The following is a 16941-nucleotide window of genomic DNA, read 5'->3' on the forward strand; positions in this document are numbered from 1 at the left end:
ATGTAGGTGTGCTAGTAATGATTAACAGAACGTATTTGGACATGCCTTCAAAATCTCAGATGTCTTTAAAACAAGCTTGGTAAGTTCCGAGAAGTAAAACAACAAACCCCTAATTGATTAAGTAAAATTTCATAAAATTTATTTGTATATTTTAAACAAGTTAATACAGATATCCACAACAAAAAGAAATCATTTAAATGATGGAAAAAAATGCAACATCTTTGTCAGCACCATCCGCATGTTACAGACAGAGGCGTGGTCAGCATTCGAGTGTTTCAAAGGCTGACTTCCGTCAGCCTGAGCACCAGTCAAATTGTCTGGTTCAGTTTCTCAAAGTAGCAAGTGGCTATAGCACCTGTTGAGTTACTGCACAAAAAAAAGATGCTCAGGAAAGCTTAGAAAAGAAAGTGATACACACAGAGCAAAGATCACAAAAATAAACTTACACTAAGCTAGAAACACCTTAGAAAAATATTTCTTCTGTCAAAGGATACACATTTGTTTAATTTCAGAACTGCATCTCCAGAATAGTACAATAGCACTATGCAGACACATATAGTAAGTACAGTGTATGTTTCCTCTCTCTCAAAGCAAATTGCTCTAGGAAACCCATAGTCTAGTAGTCTGAAACGTTCTCACACACATGTTGTAAACTACTGGGAAGATTGTAACGGTACGAATTTGAGTCGCAAATCAGAAACCGCTCAGTACACAGTTAAAAAATGCTGTCTGAATGATCAGAGTCCACACTTCTACTCCCCTTGAAATCAATGGAAAATTCCCCACCCGCTCTGACTTCTTCACTGATATTCAGAACAATTTAAAAACAGCGAATTGAAATTCTATAGAGAAGGATCCTGCTATCAGGTATGTTTTTTAAAATAAAACAGTGGATTATTAGCATTTTTGTTACAAGCTTCAAATACTGGAAATGCAAAGAGCATCAGTGACAGAAGGAAACCTATTACTGGCTATTGCAAATGTGGTCCTAATAGCAATCTGTTCCTTTTTGCCATCAGCCATGCCAGTTTGATTGTCACTTCACTTAACATTTGTTCGGATGTTCAACATCTTAAAGGCTTGTAAAGACGAGGAAGGACTTGGTTCAATTTACAAATAAATTCTACTGCGAGACATGGTTGGAAAAGGGCGCAAACATTTTCATTTCCCATTAACATTCCTCAACCTGTCAATTAAGCACTTTGATTTTGCAAGATACTGTTAACCCCTTCACTTGCACATGCGTGCATCTTGGTCACTGACAAACTACATGTGGGACAATAGGGACTTATTTGAAAAGAAGTGATGTTAAAAAGATGAGAGTACTTCAAGCTGGTGTTGCTCTTCACATACCGCTACAATCTGCTTTTTGTTTGTTTTTTTTTTTGAGCTCTCTCAAAGTTACTTTGACTCAAGTGTACAAATTAAATGTTTTTGGTATCAGTTCATAGCAAGATGCTAAACTGTATGCATTGATATCTAGCATGCTGTAAACAGGATATCTGAGTAAGCAATGTTTCTTACCTTAAATATACTTAAATGTCAGAACCCCTGCAGACAAGATGTAGACGCTGCTTAATAGGCAAAGAACGTATCATTGACACTATTTCACATTATAAAAGGGGAGGCTATTTGCTGAAGCCCAGTATTTAACCTGCCTTACTGGGATCACTTGGTGAGGGCCGGCAGGGACAATGTGCAGTTTATCGTAGGAGATGCAAAGCTCCAATAAAACAGATGCTGACAGCACATGCCAGGAAATGATTTTTCAGAGATGCTATTCTAAAAAATCTCTCCTCCTTCCCCAGACTCAAAGGTGATGCTATTCCTTAGTGAAATCGGTTTATGCCAATTTTCAAACTCATTGCTTTAGGCCCGTTTAAAAAGCCACTTTTTGAATTTTTGTTTTTACAAGGCAACTACTGTAGTATTTTTGCTTCCCACATTGCTCCAGAAGAGCAGAAGGAGGTTTCCCTCCTTATTCTCATTAAAAACAAGAAAACCCCAAAGAAAATCTGCCCACTGAACCACTTAGAGGAAGGGATCAAGTCTGGAAACGTTCAGCAAAGGAAGGAAACTTCAAAATGTTACACGTGGTTTGGAAAGAGGAGCACACGGAAATCAGTTGCTAAAAATGACCATAGCAAGACTAGCAGTTGCTTGCTAGAAAACCAGTAGCATATACCACTAGTAGCACTTCATTGCCTATTGCAATTGTGTGGAGCCCAAAACCATGACTGCAATGATCTGCTTCCATTAATAGGATGGTCCACCCCTGTTCCCCTAGAAGATCACAGCTAACTCAGCTCTGCTGTGTTGCCGATTACTTCAACAGCATGTTACAGAGGGGTGAATTTGGTCCCTTGGCTTATAAAAGTATGGTTCTGGTCTCACTAATATTTCTTTTCATGGCAAGCAGAGTCATCAGATGCAGAGCAAAGGCAAATGTGAAATCGGATTGCTCTTAACTTATTTCTGCAAGTACTTTGCTCAGGAGACACACCTGGGGCCTTGCTTGCTCGGTTGCAAGCACAGATGCGCTGAGAAGCATCCGTTAAGCCTCTTGCAGCCTTGCATTTGGTCCAATAAAAGATACCACCCCCAAAAATGTTGGTACTTCAAACTCAGGATTTAGGTCAAGAAAATGAGAGACTCCACCATATACCACCACGCTGAAACCTCCAAGCCCTAAGCACATCCAGAAATCAGAGCTAGAGTTTGAACTCCTGGTTCGACAGCTCTAATTACTCAGGTTTCATGCTGGTTTTTTGTTTTTTTAAACCAGGAGCCACTGGGCTTTCCCAACGCATCCGAATACACTTTGTGAAGCCATAGCATCTGCCAGATTTCTTGATAGGGACTTTAAAGTTCCTAGAAATGTGCTCAAATCAACAGCCTCGACTAGCTGGGCAGCCTAATGCAACATTTAGCCTTCCTGGAGTGTTTCATATGGTCAAAGCACTTCAGAAACATTAAAGTGGTCCTCACAACATAGCTGCGGTGACTAGAGCTAGCTATATTTTACAGGAAGCAGAAACAAAAGCGATCCAACCAAGGCCAAATGCGTCAGTGACATGACTGTGATCTCGTTATAAACCACCATGGTCATATGGTATGGAACAAGAGACTGCATATGTGATAGGATACTATAATTCATGAACTATTCCACTGACATTGTATGGTCCCAATTAAATTAATAAGGAGTCTTTTTAACTGGTCTCCACCATCTACACTTGACAGCAAAAGGAAGACCTCACTGACTTAATAACAGAAACTCCCAACTGGAAACAGCAAAAGGGCAGACCAGGAGTCCATCAACAGAAATATCTTGTTCATTTTTCCTATTTTTCCAAGAGGCAAGGGGAGTAGGTCAGCGCTACAGCAAATCTTTATGGTCATTGTGAGCACCTTTCCATCCCAACCCCTGGGTAAGATCCTGATCTCAGCCATTGCTTTCCGTGCGGCCAGGATTTCATCCCAGGTGGGGCAAGGCGAAACAAATTGCAGCTCAACCTCCAATGAGAGCAACTGAGGACAAAAGACAGAGCAGACATCAGCAGGGAGTGGGAGCTTGGAAGCAGAGCATGGCAAAGGAGAAGAGAGCTGGATTCTACATGCGAGGGCCTATGAAAAATCTGGTTACAAAAAATATAGATACCCTCCCCCAATCTTTTTTTTAAACTGACCTATGGATCCCACAAGGAAAAACAATTCAAGGCCATTGTCTGTCAGTGACACGCCGCTAATGGAACGGACTTCCCAATGACCTTCAAGTGACAGCTCGCCAAAGGATAACCATGACAAACGCAGCCAGACAGCCGTCTCCACCTCATTTGCAGACACAAGATGACATGCTATAATACACTGATGTCAAAAGCAAGAAAACGCTGGATGGTCTTTCTAATGGGTTTCTCTGTAGCAAAAGGACCCATTAAAGACCTAATTTATGGAGGAAAAGCTTGCCACGATGAGCTTATGGGGAAGCAATACATGTGTGTGGACCACACGGGCAGGGCGATTAAGAAGAAATACCGTGCATTTTGCAAGAAAAACCACCTCATTCTTGTAAACGGAGGACGGATTTCGTGCTTGCTTTGGAGGCTGGGCGCTACAAACTTGATAATAAACCCCCAAATTACCTTATTTAGGAAACAAATTTGAACAAAGATCAAGTCTCATCCATTTTGGAAGAGCCAAAAAGTGCATACCATGTGATAAGAATATCTGGGTTAAGCCAAGCTCATCTATACAATGCAGACCAGACGTCTGTCTTATGCTGGTAGGCCGAAAGCTGAACTTGCAGCTAGTTGGGCTAGGAATAAAAGGAGATTGGCTAAGAAAGAATTGATCACTTCCACCTAAGGTAATGAGAGTTGCTTAATTTGTGAGGCCTTAGAAGAGAGAAACATGCAATCTTTTACGGGGTCAACAGAGGACTATGTTATTAGTATCATATCAGAAGGCCTGTAGATAAGGTACGTCTTCAGTTCACAGCTGCCCTTTCACTGGGCTCCATTTGGGCAGAAAGGAGGGCACTTCTTTGGATGTGACCTACCAACTTGTATCTGACTTCCCAAGAACCAGCCAACTGCACAGCTCCCAATCTACACGAAGACTTCCTGGTCACCACCTTCCTCAAGGCAACGGTTGTGCAGCCACGTGCGAATCAACGACATATCCACATCCAGATGTAAGCTTAATAGTGCATGGAAAGTACAGGAGGTTTTGAAGTCAGTCATTCTTCAAGGGGCGACTGTAGCTTTGTTTGCCTCAGCCTACTCAGTGTAGAGAGAGTTCATCTAAAACTTAGTAAGTCCATTGGGCTTTGCTGCTCGTCTCGAAGTAATTCAAATTCCTGAATTTCCAGATTACTTCATGCATCTTCCTGGCCAAAGCCCTTCTTAATCTATAATTGCATCTCTGATGTAAACCTGTATCAATGAGGCAAGGATTTTGGTGCTACCTTGTACTGGACCAACTGTATTGGTTGGGAGAGCTGTTGGACAAGCTTTCAAGCATGATTGTACAGTCCAATAAAAGACGATCACAAAAAATCCTTGCCTCTTGGACACTCCCTGGACCATTGCACCTACAACCACCTTCCGACTCTACCACAACATGCATCCATGGTCACCTTAGCAGAAGCTCCAGCGAGGAAAGGACCTTCTGTAAATTAAGATTATGCTTGACAAGGTGCCAGAGCCTCCTGGATACTTGTGGAGTGAACATCATTGATGCAGACCATTTCTAAGAGTAGCACGCTCCAGAATTACCCAAGCCCCAAACTACGGAGCTTGCCCTCCTCACAATTTTAGCTCTGTAACTCCTGGGTGAATGGGTTAGTCTCCATGCCTGGGAAGTACTTGGAGGTGAAGGCTCACAGTTCAGACAAAATTATCAGGGCTTCGCTGAAGGGTGGGTTTTCTGTTTTCAACCTGGAACGAACCACCTAGGTCAGCGGTTCCCAACCTGTGGTACGGGTACCACCAGTGGTATGCAGACCACCCGTCTGGTACGTGTCAACAGGTTTATTATAATTACTTTATATCACAAAAATTTGCTGGTGGTACTTATTTTAAATGGGCGGTGCGCAATCTGTCAGTTTGGGAACCGCTCATCTAGGTTCGCAGACACGTCAAAGCTACAGATCCTCCAGCACAAGGTTCTTGCATCTCCCCATCTGGAACATCCTCTGGCCTCTCTCTTTTTGGGACAGCAGGAACCTGCTCCCTGTGCTGCTGCAGCTCTCATTCCCAAAGTGAAGGGAAACTGGGGAAGAGAGCGAGGGGGGAAACCATCAAGACATGCCTACACCCCAGAAATGGCCTTGATGCCAATTTGTGTTGACTTACTGAACTCTGTTTCAATAGCCAGGCCACAAGGGTGTCAGCTCTAGATGAATGTCATCAGACAAATGCTAGGTTATTTTGCTAGACAGACCAGGGCTAGCAACATGGTGATTATATCAGTAAATATAGCAATGCCAACCACTGCCACGGCAGGAAGCCCAGCAGCGTGGGCTTGACTTATCCTGCCGGCAGCTCGTTTCAGGTGTGGGAATGTCTCTCACCAGAGAATCTTCCACTTGTGCCCAGAGGCGAGAGGAACCAGGGAGCTCCTAGTACCGACCCAGACGCCAATCAGCAACCAACCGTTGGTCTTTAACTACTGATACAAAGGCTTGTGGGAGAAGCCTGTTGGCCGTTAAAGGCCATTCCTACCTGAATGCTAATGCTTGCTGCTTTGCTGACTGAGTCCCTTGGGATAGACCTGGGACAGCTGGGAACTAGGAAGTGGTCCAACATTTCCTCCCTTAAAACTTTACATAGTAGAGTATTTGAATCCCCAGATGTTTCAAACCTCTTGGCTGCAGTTTGAAAGGTGACAGCTAATGACAACACACTGACCACAAAGGCTCATAACGTGGGCTGCTGTCCTGGCATCTTGAACCATTTTCCCTTCAAAAGACACCGACATGTAGCCATGTTAGCCAGGAGAGAAAATGCTGATTTTCTTCCTTAATGAGCTGGCATTTCCACCCCCGCCCGTCTCTAGCTTTTATTTTCCCCAATTGATTTTTTTTTCCCTCCAGGCAAACTTTTTGTCATCACACGTATGTTTCTGTTCACAAAGTAAGCCAAAAAGAAGGAATCAAAGAGGACGAGGCTGCCTGAGCCAGACAGATCACGTTAGCTTGGGTGACCCGTGGGAATGGTTTTTGAGGGAGCTGAACCCCAAGAGATCCCAGTCGGTGCATCTACACATGCCAGTTTAAGACATATTAAGGGTGTGCGTCTACACACATGCACCTTTAATGTGCCTTAAAAATGGTGATTTACGGCTATTCACACCCAAATTTGATACCTGTAAAGCAGGTATCAGATCTAGGTGCAAATAGCTAAAGCTCATTAACACACGTGTAGATGCGTTCAGGCACATTAATGCCGTGTATGGACTGACATGGGACTAACTTCACTCCCACATCAGTCCATGCACACAGTGCCAATGTGCTTTAACGCGTGCCTAAAATCCCCTTAATGCACATTAAAGCTAATGTGCATTAAATTTAGGTGCGCCTAAATGTACACGTAGACATGCCCAGTGACTTCAGCTGGAGCTGTGAGTGCCTGAAGAACCAGGCCTTGTGGCAGATAAAGTCATCTCATGATTTCTTGTTGCAGTGGGAAAGGGTCACAAAGCAGCAGCAAACAGCACCCAGATGAACAGTGTCAAAGCCATTCCTGCTGTCGACAATCCTAACAGAGCCAAACCGGCACTCACCGGGGCTAAGCCAATCCTTGGCCCGTATGGGATCCTTCCACCATTACTCAGTATCTTCTTTCTTACTCCTGACCTACACTGGCAAGCATGTGTAAGGCAGGGTAGATTTGCACCTTTATAGTCTAACTAAAATCAGATGTGTACAGGTTAAACGTGGGTGAAACACTGCAGCCGCATTACTTAATGGCTCTACCATTGCTAGCAGTGGTGGTTAGTGCAAAGCCCAAATCTTTATCAGCTAAGCTAAGGAATCACTATGATACCAGCAACTGGCATCTTCCTGTTCCTGCTGGGTCACCCACTAGAGGAAAACATGTTCACATGCATTAAAGCCACTGTATTACACATGCACAGGTGTAAGCATATTTTAGAGCACCAGTCTGACCCAGATTTTAATAGCCAAAAGACGTAAAAACCCAGAAATAGTTCAAAGCCAGGTAAAGATTATTCTGCTACTCTATTAAGACGGGTCTTGTGCCTCGCGTAGTATGACACTGCATCTTGGGGGAGAGGGGGCGGGAATCGGTAACATAGGAAGGCGTAAATACATGCAGCACACCAGAACTTAGGACAAAATCTACATCAGACTCATTCCGGATCTTCTCACAAGATCAAAAAGGGCAACAAACTTTGTTTCCAAGCACAAGATAAAAAGACAAGGAAGTATGCTAAAAACCACACAAGTGACCAAGATGGAGGAACACAATGCATTTCAGATACAGAAATGTTTAATGGCATTAAAGTGCTACTTTAGTGGGGGGACATAGGCTAACATTTAAACACAATTCCACTGCACCGCTAAATAATGTTGTCTTTATTTTTTTTTATTTTACTGTTTTGCCCGTCCCTACCTAAAAACAATAAAATAAAATCTACAGGACTGAAATTAACAACCCATTCAAGTCAGCAATAAGTTATGAATCTTATAAAGCATTTTTTTTCCTCTTTTCTTTCTTTTTTTTTTTCTTAGTAATGAAGGAAAGTTAAATTACTTAAAGGTATACAAAGTTTCAAACAATGAGGTGAGGTCTATAGGGGAAGGTTTTTTTTTAACTTGGAAAACAAAATGAAGCCATTAAAAAGACACACAAAAAAAAAGCAAGCAAAGCCCTCAAAGTGCAGGTTAGAAATCTCGTCTTAAAGAAAAGTATAAAAGATTCAATACATTAGCTCTTAACAGCAACAGCACCTGCACAGCTAGGATGGAGGCTGCCCTTGTGAGGGGACTGTGTAGGTAAAACGTTACGTTAACAGAAGTGCTGTGCTCGACTATGTTAACTACTGGACTGGAACTACTGTAAAGAATCGGGTCTGCGAAAGGGGAATGACTCTAAAGAAGGAATCCAAACTAAACCAAACCAGCCAACCCAACCTTTCCCAGCTAGCACAGACAGGGTTCGTCTCATGGATGGCAAACAGCATCTTCAGGCTTCCCGGGGTCAAGTGCTTCACCACACAGCTACTTTCTCCAGTCGTGTTCATTCATTACAAAAAGAAAGACACCAAAGGTTTCAAATGGACAAGCTCTAAAAAGACATGTCACATTTGGTGCGTGTTTTTCTTCTTCACCCAACACATTTACAAATGTTTATCAAAAAATCTTTAAATAAAAAGGTCATAGTGGCTCAGTATCTGGACATGACTTTCCGGCACAATCATGTCTTTTATGTGCTGATATCTTTCTGTCCTCGATTGTGTACGTGTGCGTGTGTGTGTGTGTGTACGTGTGTCTACAGGGGAATACTGCTGGTAGGGTCACAGCCTGACTCCACAAAGCAGCCCACTGTGTGCTGGTAGATTAGCTGTAGTACCTTAGTGCTAGCAATGCGGTAGAGGTACTTGCTTTAAACGGCGTCCAATAAAAAGCTGGGCTGAACGGTGATCTCTTGTGAACGTACTTCACTGCTGCCTCCCTCTCTCTGGGCATGAATTGGGTTCCTCATTATTATTCACAAGCTACATGATCAGCCTTCAGAAGCAGAGATGCTGCGACTTCCTGCTGCGATCTAAAAATGCTTGATTGGGATCGGCTACAAGGAGAGCGTCCTTTTGGGCCCACAAACGTTTTAGAAGGGTCTTAACCAAGGTGCTCAATCTGAATACATCAGAGGAAAATTGGGTCGTTCCTAGATCTCATGACAGAAAGGAGGGGGAGGAGGGGAGGAAAGGGTGGGGAGGGGAGAGAGAGGGAGAGAAGGGGCTGAACTGCCAGTATCCTCTTTCAAATAAATAAAGTCAAAGCAAGGTCACTCATCATTAAAGTCCAAATCCCAGCCCTGCTGAAATGAACGGGCATTCTGTCCCCGACTTCTGAAGGACCAGGATTCAGCCCAACCCCTTACCAGTGGAAATTGAGATTTTGCAACACAACCAAATGAGTGTAGAAGGGTTCCTACGGAGGCGTCCATCACCCAAGGGACAGTGTTTACAGATCTCACTGTTGACGTGCCATTTCTGAAAGAGGATACTGCCGGCTAGGAGGACCCAGTCAGAATTCAGATTGCCCCAGGGAAGTGATCTGCACTAGACTGGAGTCCTGTTTTCGTTTTAGGAAGTGAACGACAGTTTGACACTGGAGCTGGAGTAACCCTCGTCACTGCCCATGCTCTGCAAGCTGCTGTGATCATCAATGTCACTGATGCTGGTTGTGCTGATATTGTCCACTTCTCCATGGGAGAACTCTGTGCTTTCGACGTCCACTTCAATCTCTTCTGCAAGGAAAACAACAGACACGCACGCAGGTTAGCACACTGGTGCAGGCAACTGTTCCTTCAAATCTACATTGGCCAGGACTCAGGGGACATGTTTCCTGTGTATATGGTAAGGGCCATGCAGTAACCATCTCCTGGAGATGGGGCAGCAGAGAAGTTACTGCCTCATGGTGCTCAAAGGGACTCTTCAACCCTCCCGGGGGTAGCTGACCTGGCACTCCCAGGCCAAAGACCTTGCTGGAGATAGGATTAGTGTCTACTAGTTGCTTAGGGGCCCTGCTCCTTGGGCATGCATAGGAAGCCTGTGCCAACTACTGCTGGTGTGGGCTTGACTTATCCTGCCTCCATCACACGGCATGGAGCAGCCACACTGGTTCTGCAGGTCTGGACAAGCTGCCACAGCTTGCATTAAATTTATCGCCAGCGCGGCAGCCTGGCATCAGCCTCTTGCAGAGCAGAGCTGCCTGTGTCCAGGTGGCTGTACAACAGGACATGACACAGGACCTTTGGGTACCCTACAGCACAAACAGGACAATGCCTTGTTGGGATATGCAAGTAAAGAGGTTAGACAGGTCCCTACCCAGCATGGCAAAAAGCATTTCCATGGGGAGATAAGCTAACGCTTTCAAAGGCATGTGAGTGACTTTCAAGTCTTAGTCCTATTTTCAAAATGACTGGGCCTCCTCAGGGCTGGGCTGCCCAGCCATTTGTGTGCTTTGAATACATTTTATCCACTCACCTTAAAACAAAAACCTTGTAAAATGCTTTGGCTCCCAGAGTGCCGATAAATATTTGAGCAGCTTGAGTGCGTTTGGTTGTTTCTTTGTGATATATGGACAGGGGCAGAGGGATTGCAAGGGAATTCTCCTTGATTTGAACAACCACACACAAGTCTTCTCTACCTCTTTTTTCCCTGCGAGCAGGACTTAATGGACAGCTAGAGAACCAACAGGATTTTAACACGGGACACCAAGGAAGTGGCTCCGTTTGGTTCTATTGCAACCTACCTAATCCCAGCCCTCAACTCTCAGCCAAAAGGAGGAAAAATCATGGCAGAAGATTGAACATCTTTCACCCCTGAAAGGGAGAGCTCATCCTCAAGTCCTCTACAGGAGTCACGCAGCTGAATGGACTGGGAGGGTAAGAGCATACTGTCGAATCAAGAGAAAGCAGCCCAAGATCTGCCCCAAGTTTCAGAAAATATCCCTTGTCCTTTTTTCCCCCTCCACCCCGACACTGCCAAGAGGCCAGAGTGCACACTCCTGTTTTCACTGTCTAGCCAGCGCGTGCGTGATCCAGCTTGGGATCTCAGACCGTTACCAGCGCTCTTGCATTCTGCCTCAACAGCTCGGCTGCGTGCAGGGGAGTTGCAGCAACACAGAACGTCCCGTGGCTGCCATCATGGCACTTCCCTCTTAAGCAAGACTGGCAAACGAGGTGCATCCTTTGTGAGATGGCTGCTAGTTGGGGTACGTTCAGAGGGCAGAAACAAAGCAGCAGTGGTGGGGAGAGTGGAGCGTGACCGAGAGCTCCAGCGCCCTTCTCTCCACGTCCCCAGAGCCTCCTGTCCTCGTCCCCAGCCGTCCCCCCAGGTAAGTACGCACCTCGCTCCGAATCCGAGCGATCTGAGGAAATGGTTGAGCCGACGCTGTCCATTCGTATTCGCTCTGTCTCCGGAGACCCTTGTAGCTGCTCCAGTCGTCTCTTCAGGAATCTTTGTTCTCGTTCCAGGTTCTCGAGCTGGTGTTGGCTTCTCCTTTCGGCCTCTTCAAGTTTCTGACGTGATAAAATGCAAAACGGGATTACTGCTGGAATTCCTCCCTCCAAAGCACAGCCGTGCACCCTGCTCTGGACCTTGTTCTGAAAGGATTTATGCTCTCAGACCACACCAGACCAGACTGCTTTGCTTTCGCTACTAATAACCATGACTCTTCTCATCTTTATCAATTTATAATCCTGCCAAGGCCTGCGGATTTGTAGAAAGGGGAGCTCTGGGTGTGATGGGGTGCATGCACGGCTATCTACAGAACAGAACATTTTTCACTTGAGCGTTTTATGACTATACAATGCATACACCACGTGCACCACTGAGTCTGTCCGCCAGGGGGGCCTCGAGTCCCTTAATCAGACAGATTCAGCACTGGTAACGAGCCCAGACCACAAACACATTTACCCAGGGAGTTGTCCACGTTGCTTGCTTGGCATGATAGGCAACGCTAAGAAGCATTTTCCATACAATTACTGATTTACATAACCTACTGCAGACTCCTTCGATCCCAGCTGGGAACTCAACCAGGGCAGCGGTCTTTGTGGCCAGCACATTGCTTAAGAAGGGAGTCATTTCAGGCTTAAGCCACCCCTGAAGCAGGGCTCCCTTCTTCAGCCATCCTGAGCTGTAACGAAGACCTGGGCACAACCCTGATCTGCGCAAACCAGACATTTCCCCCCCCGCTTTTTGCCAGAAGTGACCTCAGAGGAAACCGTGCAAAGTCCAAAGGGACTGAAAACCAGATGCCCAAACTGCCAACCCTGTGCTAGTCTAGGGCTTTACGTTAACTTCCCAGCAGCGGGAACCATCCCGGTACCAGAAAAAGTGACATTTCCCCATCAAACAGCACACACTCCATCACACCAGACAGGTTTCCCCTTAAAGACCTGCCGCTGATCACAACACAGGACGAGACCCCTGCTCTCGCAATCAATCACTGCCGTAGAACAGTTCATTATAGACTCTCCCAGCAATCGGCATGGTAATAATGATGGATGATTAGCTGAGGGAGCGACGCATTTGGGAGACGTTTGTCTCCGTGGGCTTGGATTTACCTCTGGGCGGGGAGCAATTGAGGGACGATCTGGAGCAGGCGAGGCTTACCTTGATATGTGCTTTGGCTTTGTTCAGCAGCCCAAGCGTCGTGTGCCGGGTGCAGTCTGGTCCTAGTGGTATCAGAACTTTTAAGCGCTCTAAACACAGGCGGAGGTGAGCTCGCCTGCGAGGGGAGAGACAGGGGTTAGCGCGGCATGGCTACACAGGGACACAGACTCACCCCTCTTCCCTCCAGCTTCCCCAGACGCTTCCTTCTACATGCATCCCCGTTTCCAGCGGGATCCTGAAACAGCCTTGCACTGAGTCACTGAAACATTTATACTGCAAACACCAGCTGCTCGGCAGCAAGCACCAGTTATTTCTTGCCCTCTGCTCTGATAATCTCTCTCAGCTGGATGCGCTCTAGGAAGGGGCAGTGCTCTGAGCAACCCCCTCAGTTCACCTCTCAAGTGGGCAGAGCCCCAGATCAAAGTGCCTGCAAGTGTCCAATGCCAAGGCAGCAAGGATCTTTGGGTAAATCCAGTATCTTTTATTAGACCAACTCAAATAGTTGGAAAAATTCTTCTTTGCAAGCATTTGGGTACAAACACCCTTTGTCAGGCTGCGGTTGGTCTGTGCTCTCTCTCCCTTTGGCACATTAGCAGGTAGGGAAAAGCCAGTGTTATAATACATGTGGATCGCTATAGCACATTGGCGCCCCATCTCTCGTTTTTTCTACCCGGATCAGAGAGCCTAATGGACAGCAGCAAGACCGTCAGCCCAATGTGGGCGTCAGACGTCAGTCCCACTAATGGGGCTGTGCCCACGCCACTCAAGATCTCCAAGTGCCCAATAAAGGCAGGACTGTGTTTTCTTATCCCTGCACTTGAGATCTGCCTGTTAGTGCAAGTTTTCTAGGTAGGAACAACAGAGCCCCGGGCCCTCTGCCCATCTGTTCCTACCTTCACAACACACCCTCCCAATGAGCTCCCTGGCGATCCAGCAGCGCTGGGTCCACTGCACTCCAGACTATCACTGCATAACACCACTGCGCTGCTCGCTTTCGTCCAAAACAAAGCAAACGATCCAGACAGAGACCCCCAAGCATCCACCCTCCCCAACAACGCAGGGAAACCACCCTGCACCCTCCCACCCCCAACCTTTGTAGCCTGCATTTGAGAGTTAGCAGATTTATGGAAAACAATAAAGTGTTTTTTTCCAGCCCCTCCATTAATGATTTATGGCTGAACTTGCAATCCCGAATCAATAACACAATGACATCAGCCGATCCGCTCACACTCAAGGTATTCCAGCCTTGAAAGCCCTCCCCAGCCCCGTTCACATGCACAAAGAGACTGGCTATGGTCAATCCGGCTGAATGCAAGGAGGGGAGGGGGGCGGAAATTAGTTGGATGGTTCATTTCCATTTTGTAGCCGAGATTCACTATTGTGCGGGGGCTGAAAGGGGTGGGGGAGAGGGACTGGTAATCACGCAATTATGTCGGTGACAGGCAAGGATGATTAAGGGGGGGAAGGGTCAGGGGTTCTGCTGATGAACTGTCAGGGGAGGAGCGGCACCCACCAGCAGTGCTACAGCAATGGGTTCGGCAGGGTCTCCATTATGAAGCCTCTTACAAAAGGTCCATCACTCAGCGGCGCGCACTGCCTCGGGCTAAGCCTTGGCAAGCAGGGCTGCTGCGGGGGGGACCCGCGCGTTTCGGCAAACGTTCAGAAACGGCATTTTGAAAAAAGTAAAAAACATCTCAACTGATGAGCGCGCACACGTTTCACCCCCTCAGCTGTTTCCCAGGCTGAGATCCGCTGACATTTAATCCACGCTGTTGACAAGGGGCTTTTGCTCCTTTGCAAACGAGCTGCGTGGGCCAGTTTCATGCAGATCAACAGCTCCCCAGGCCTGCCCAACAACGGGCACTGGACCAGTACCTTGTGGGGATGCCCAGACCAAGCTTGGAGGAGCCTGCCCCAGTTGGGAGCTGGGTTGTGGTTTGATTCATTGCTCAGGAGTCTGGGCAGTGACCTGCAAGCTGGTCACTTGGGAGGAGGGCTGCAGGACTGGGCTCTGAGCACTGGGAAAGCCCAGCTCCTTGGGAGCTTCCCAGCATTTCTGCTGCCCCTTGCAGCCAGGCCAGCCCAGAGCAGAGGGTTGTCGCCGTGTCCCCAGGAAGGTTTCCTGGTCAGCGCTCTGGCTAGGGACTCTGAAGAGACCAAAAGTCAATCCTCTGCCCTGCCACAGATGTCCAGTGTGGGCTGGGGCAGGTCCTGGAGGTTTGTCCTCACCACAGCATCAGCTCATGCAGGCTTTGCTTGAACACTGCAAGCCAGCAGTGGCAGCATTTGCAGCACGGCACAGTAGTGTCGTCACTGGAGCGCCCACTCGAGCATCAGCCCCTGCCCCACGCTGGGCCAGCTTGACATTCGCTCCCCGCTCTCCCAGGCCTGAGGACTTCTGGCACGGGCCGTGCTAGAATTAGACTGCCAGCAGCAAAGACAAGCTCGCAATCTCAAGGCCTGTCCCACTGGGACAGCGACATTTCCTGCCTGTTATATAAGGACCAGGTCCGGCTTCACCTAATAAGTGCCTAAAAGCAATCCTATCCCGCTCTGCTCAGGTGCCTGAAGAACCGCGAAACACACCTACTTGCATAGCGTGCTAGTTTCCCAGCCTTAAGACCAAGTCACCCCACACAGCAAGGAGGAGCAGAGCAGAACAGGATCACACTTGGGTGCCTAACAGGATCTGGCTCTAAGCTCTGAGGCCGGGTCTATTTGTACATACGGCCCCTAGTGCAATGCAGCCCCATCTCAGCTTGGGGGCTTTAGGACATATTACCATACACAATGCAACACCAACAAATGACAGCGACTTTCCAGGCCCATTTGCAAGAGAAAGCAGAGGCTATCCCTTAAGACTCACAGCAGAGGGTGGCTCTGGACAAGTCATGGAGGTGAAGCCTGTCTCCAGTATAGTCCAAACCCTGCCCTAAGCATCCTCCTTTACTATCTATGCTTGGGGAAGACCACACTGTTACTGCTAGCACAGCCATGGGAAGACGCTATGAATACGAGCTAGGGTTTTGGCGAGGTCAGGAAGAAGTGTAGACAGCCTCTCCCAGCATGAGCCAGGTAATGACCAGTGTCAGAGACCCCTGCCCTCCCAAATTTGGAAAGACCGTGTTTTGATCTGCCTCTTCAACGGCCGTTGTAGATCCGCATTCTCTGCAGCGAAGCAGCCAAAAGATCACCCAGGGCCGTCAGAGGGAAAGAGCCAGGTCACGATGCTGAGCAGCGTAACAAAGCCACAGCCACTGCAATGCCAGCCTCAGCTTATGGGACACCGGTGACTGGAGCTGCTGCACGGAGATCCCGCCGAGGGCCCTACACAGGCTGCAGCCGCTTGAGGCCTCGTCCATCCGAGAACACAGCACTGGTATTGCCAGGGACGTGGCTGAATGGGTGCAGGGCTCTCCTGGGACACGGGAAGAGGGGCTGGTTTGGGGGTAGCTCTGCTCCACTGGAACGGACTTAACGGCAAGGAGCCTCTCCCTTGTCGAGGGCTCAGCTCCCCCGGGCTGGCTTTCACTGACTGCTGGGTGGAAGCACGGCCACAGCAGTTCCCAGGATGCAGCAAAGCCCCGCTCTCCTCCACCTTGCAGGAGCTTGTCCACTTGCCTACACCTTATCACTGACACAGGAGTAGCCACACACTTTTGGATGGGATGATCTCTGGCCTCACTGGCAGACAGGTTTTGAACCAGCATAACCCACCCTGCCTGGTTTCAACTGCAACAGTCATCCCAGTGCAGCTCCCAGCATAGATGCACATATATTGGCGACTGTGCCAGCATGGTTTAATCCCTGCCCCACAGGCACACCCGTTCAGCCAACCCTCCTCCCCAACATAGCCGTGTCCCCACCGTGGGGGTTGTACCTCTTTGCCTAGACTAGTAACAGAAGAGCAGCAACACTTTTGTGCATAGGTGAGGCCAAATCCTCACCAGCCCATCCTTCCCCTCCAGTGGTGTCTGAGAGGTATCCATTTCTCCTTCTTTCCCAACCCCACTCCTGCTTTTAGCTCCCGAAAGCTGTTGTAACCGTTCGTTTCTGCGGGGCGTAGCTGAGCTGTTC

General features: G+C 47.6%; 1 protein-coding gene across 3 annotated transcripts in view; it reads right to left on the reverse strand.

Annotated features, from left to right (window-relative positions):
- Positions 1-117: 117 nt before the first annotated feature.
- The window catches only part of MXI1 (MAX interactor 1, dimerization protein), a 75863-nt gene continuing 59039 nt past the window's right edge, over positions 118-16941 (reverse strand). For all 3 annotated transcript variants that reach the window (XM_059730184.1, XM_006263286.4, XM_014594681.3), the window contains 3 exons: positions 12865-12979; positions 11597-11768; positions 118-9992 (listed from right to left, as the gene is read on the reverse strand). In XM_059730184.1, the coding sequence (XP_059586167.1) occupies positions 9829-9992; positions 11597-11768; positions 12865-12979 (451 nt within the window). In that variant the 3' untranslated portion in view covers positions 118-9828. The remainder of the gene's footprint in view (positions 9993-11596; positions 11769-12864; positions 12980-16941) is intronic.

The sequence above is a fragment of the Alligator mississippiensis genome, chromosome 6, assembly GCF_030867095.1.
Source record: "Alligator mississippiensis isolate rAllMis1 chromosome 6, rAllMis1, whole genome shotgun sequence".
Classification (NCBI taxonomy): domain Eukaryota; kingdom Metazoa; phylum Chordata; order Crocodylia; family Alligatoridae; genus Alligator; species Alligator mississippiensis.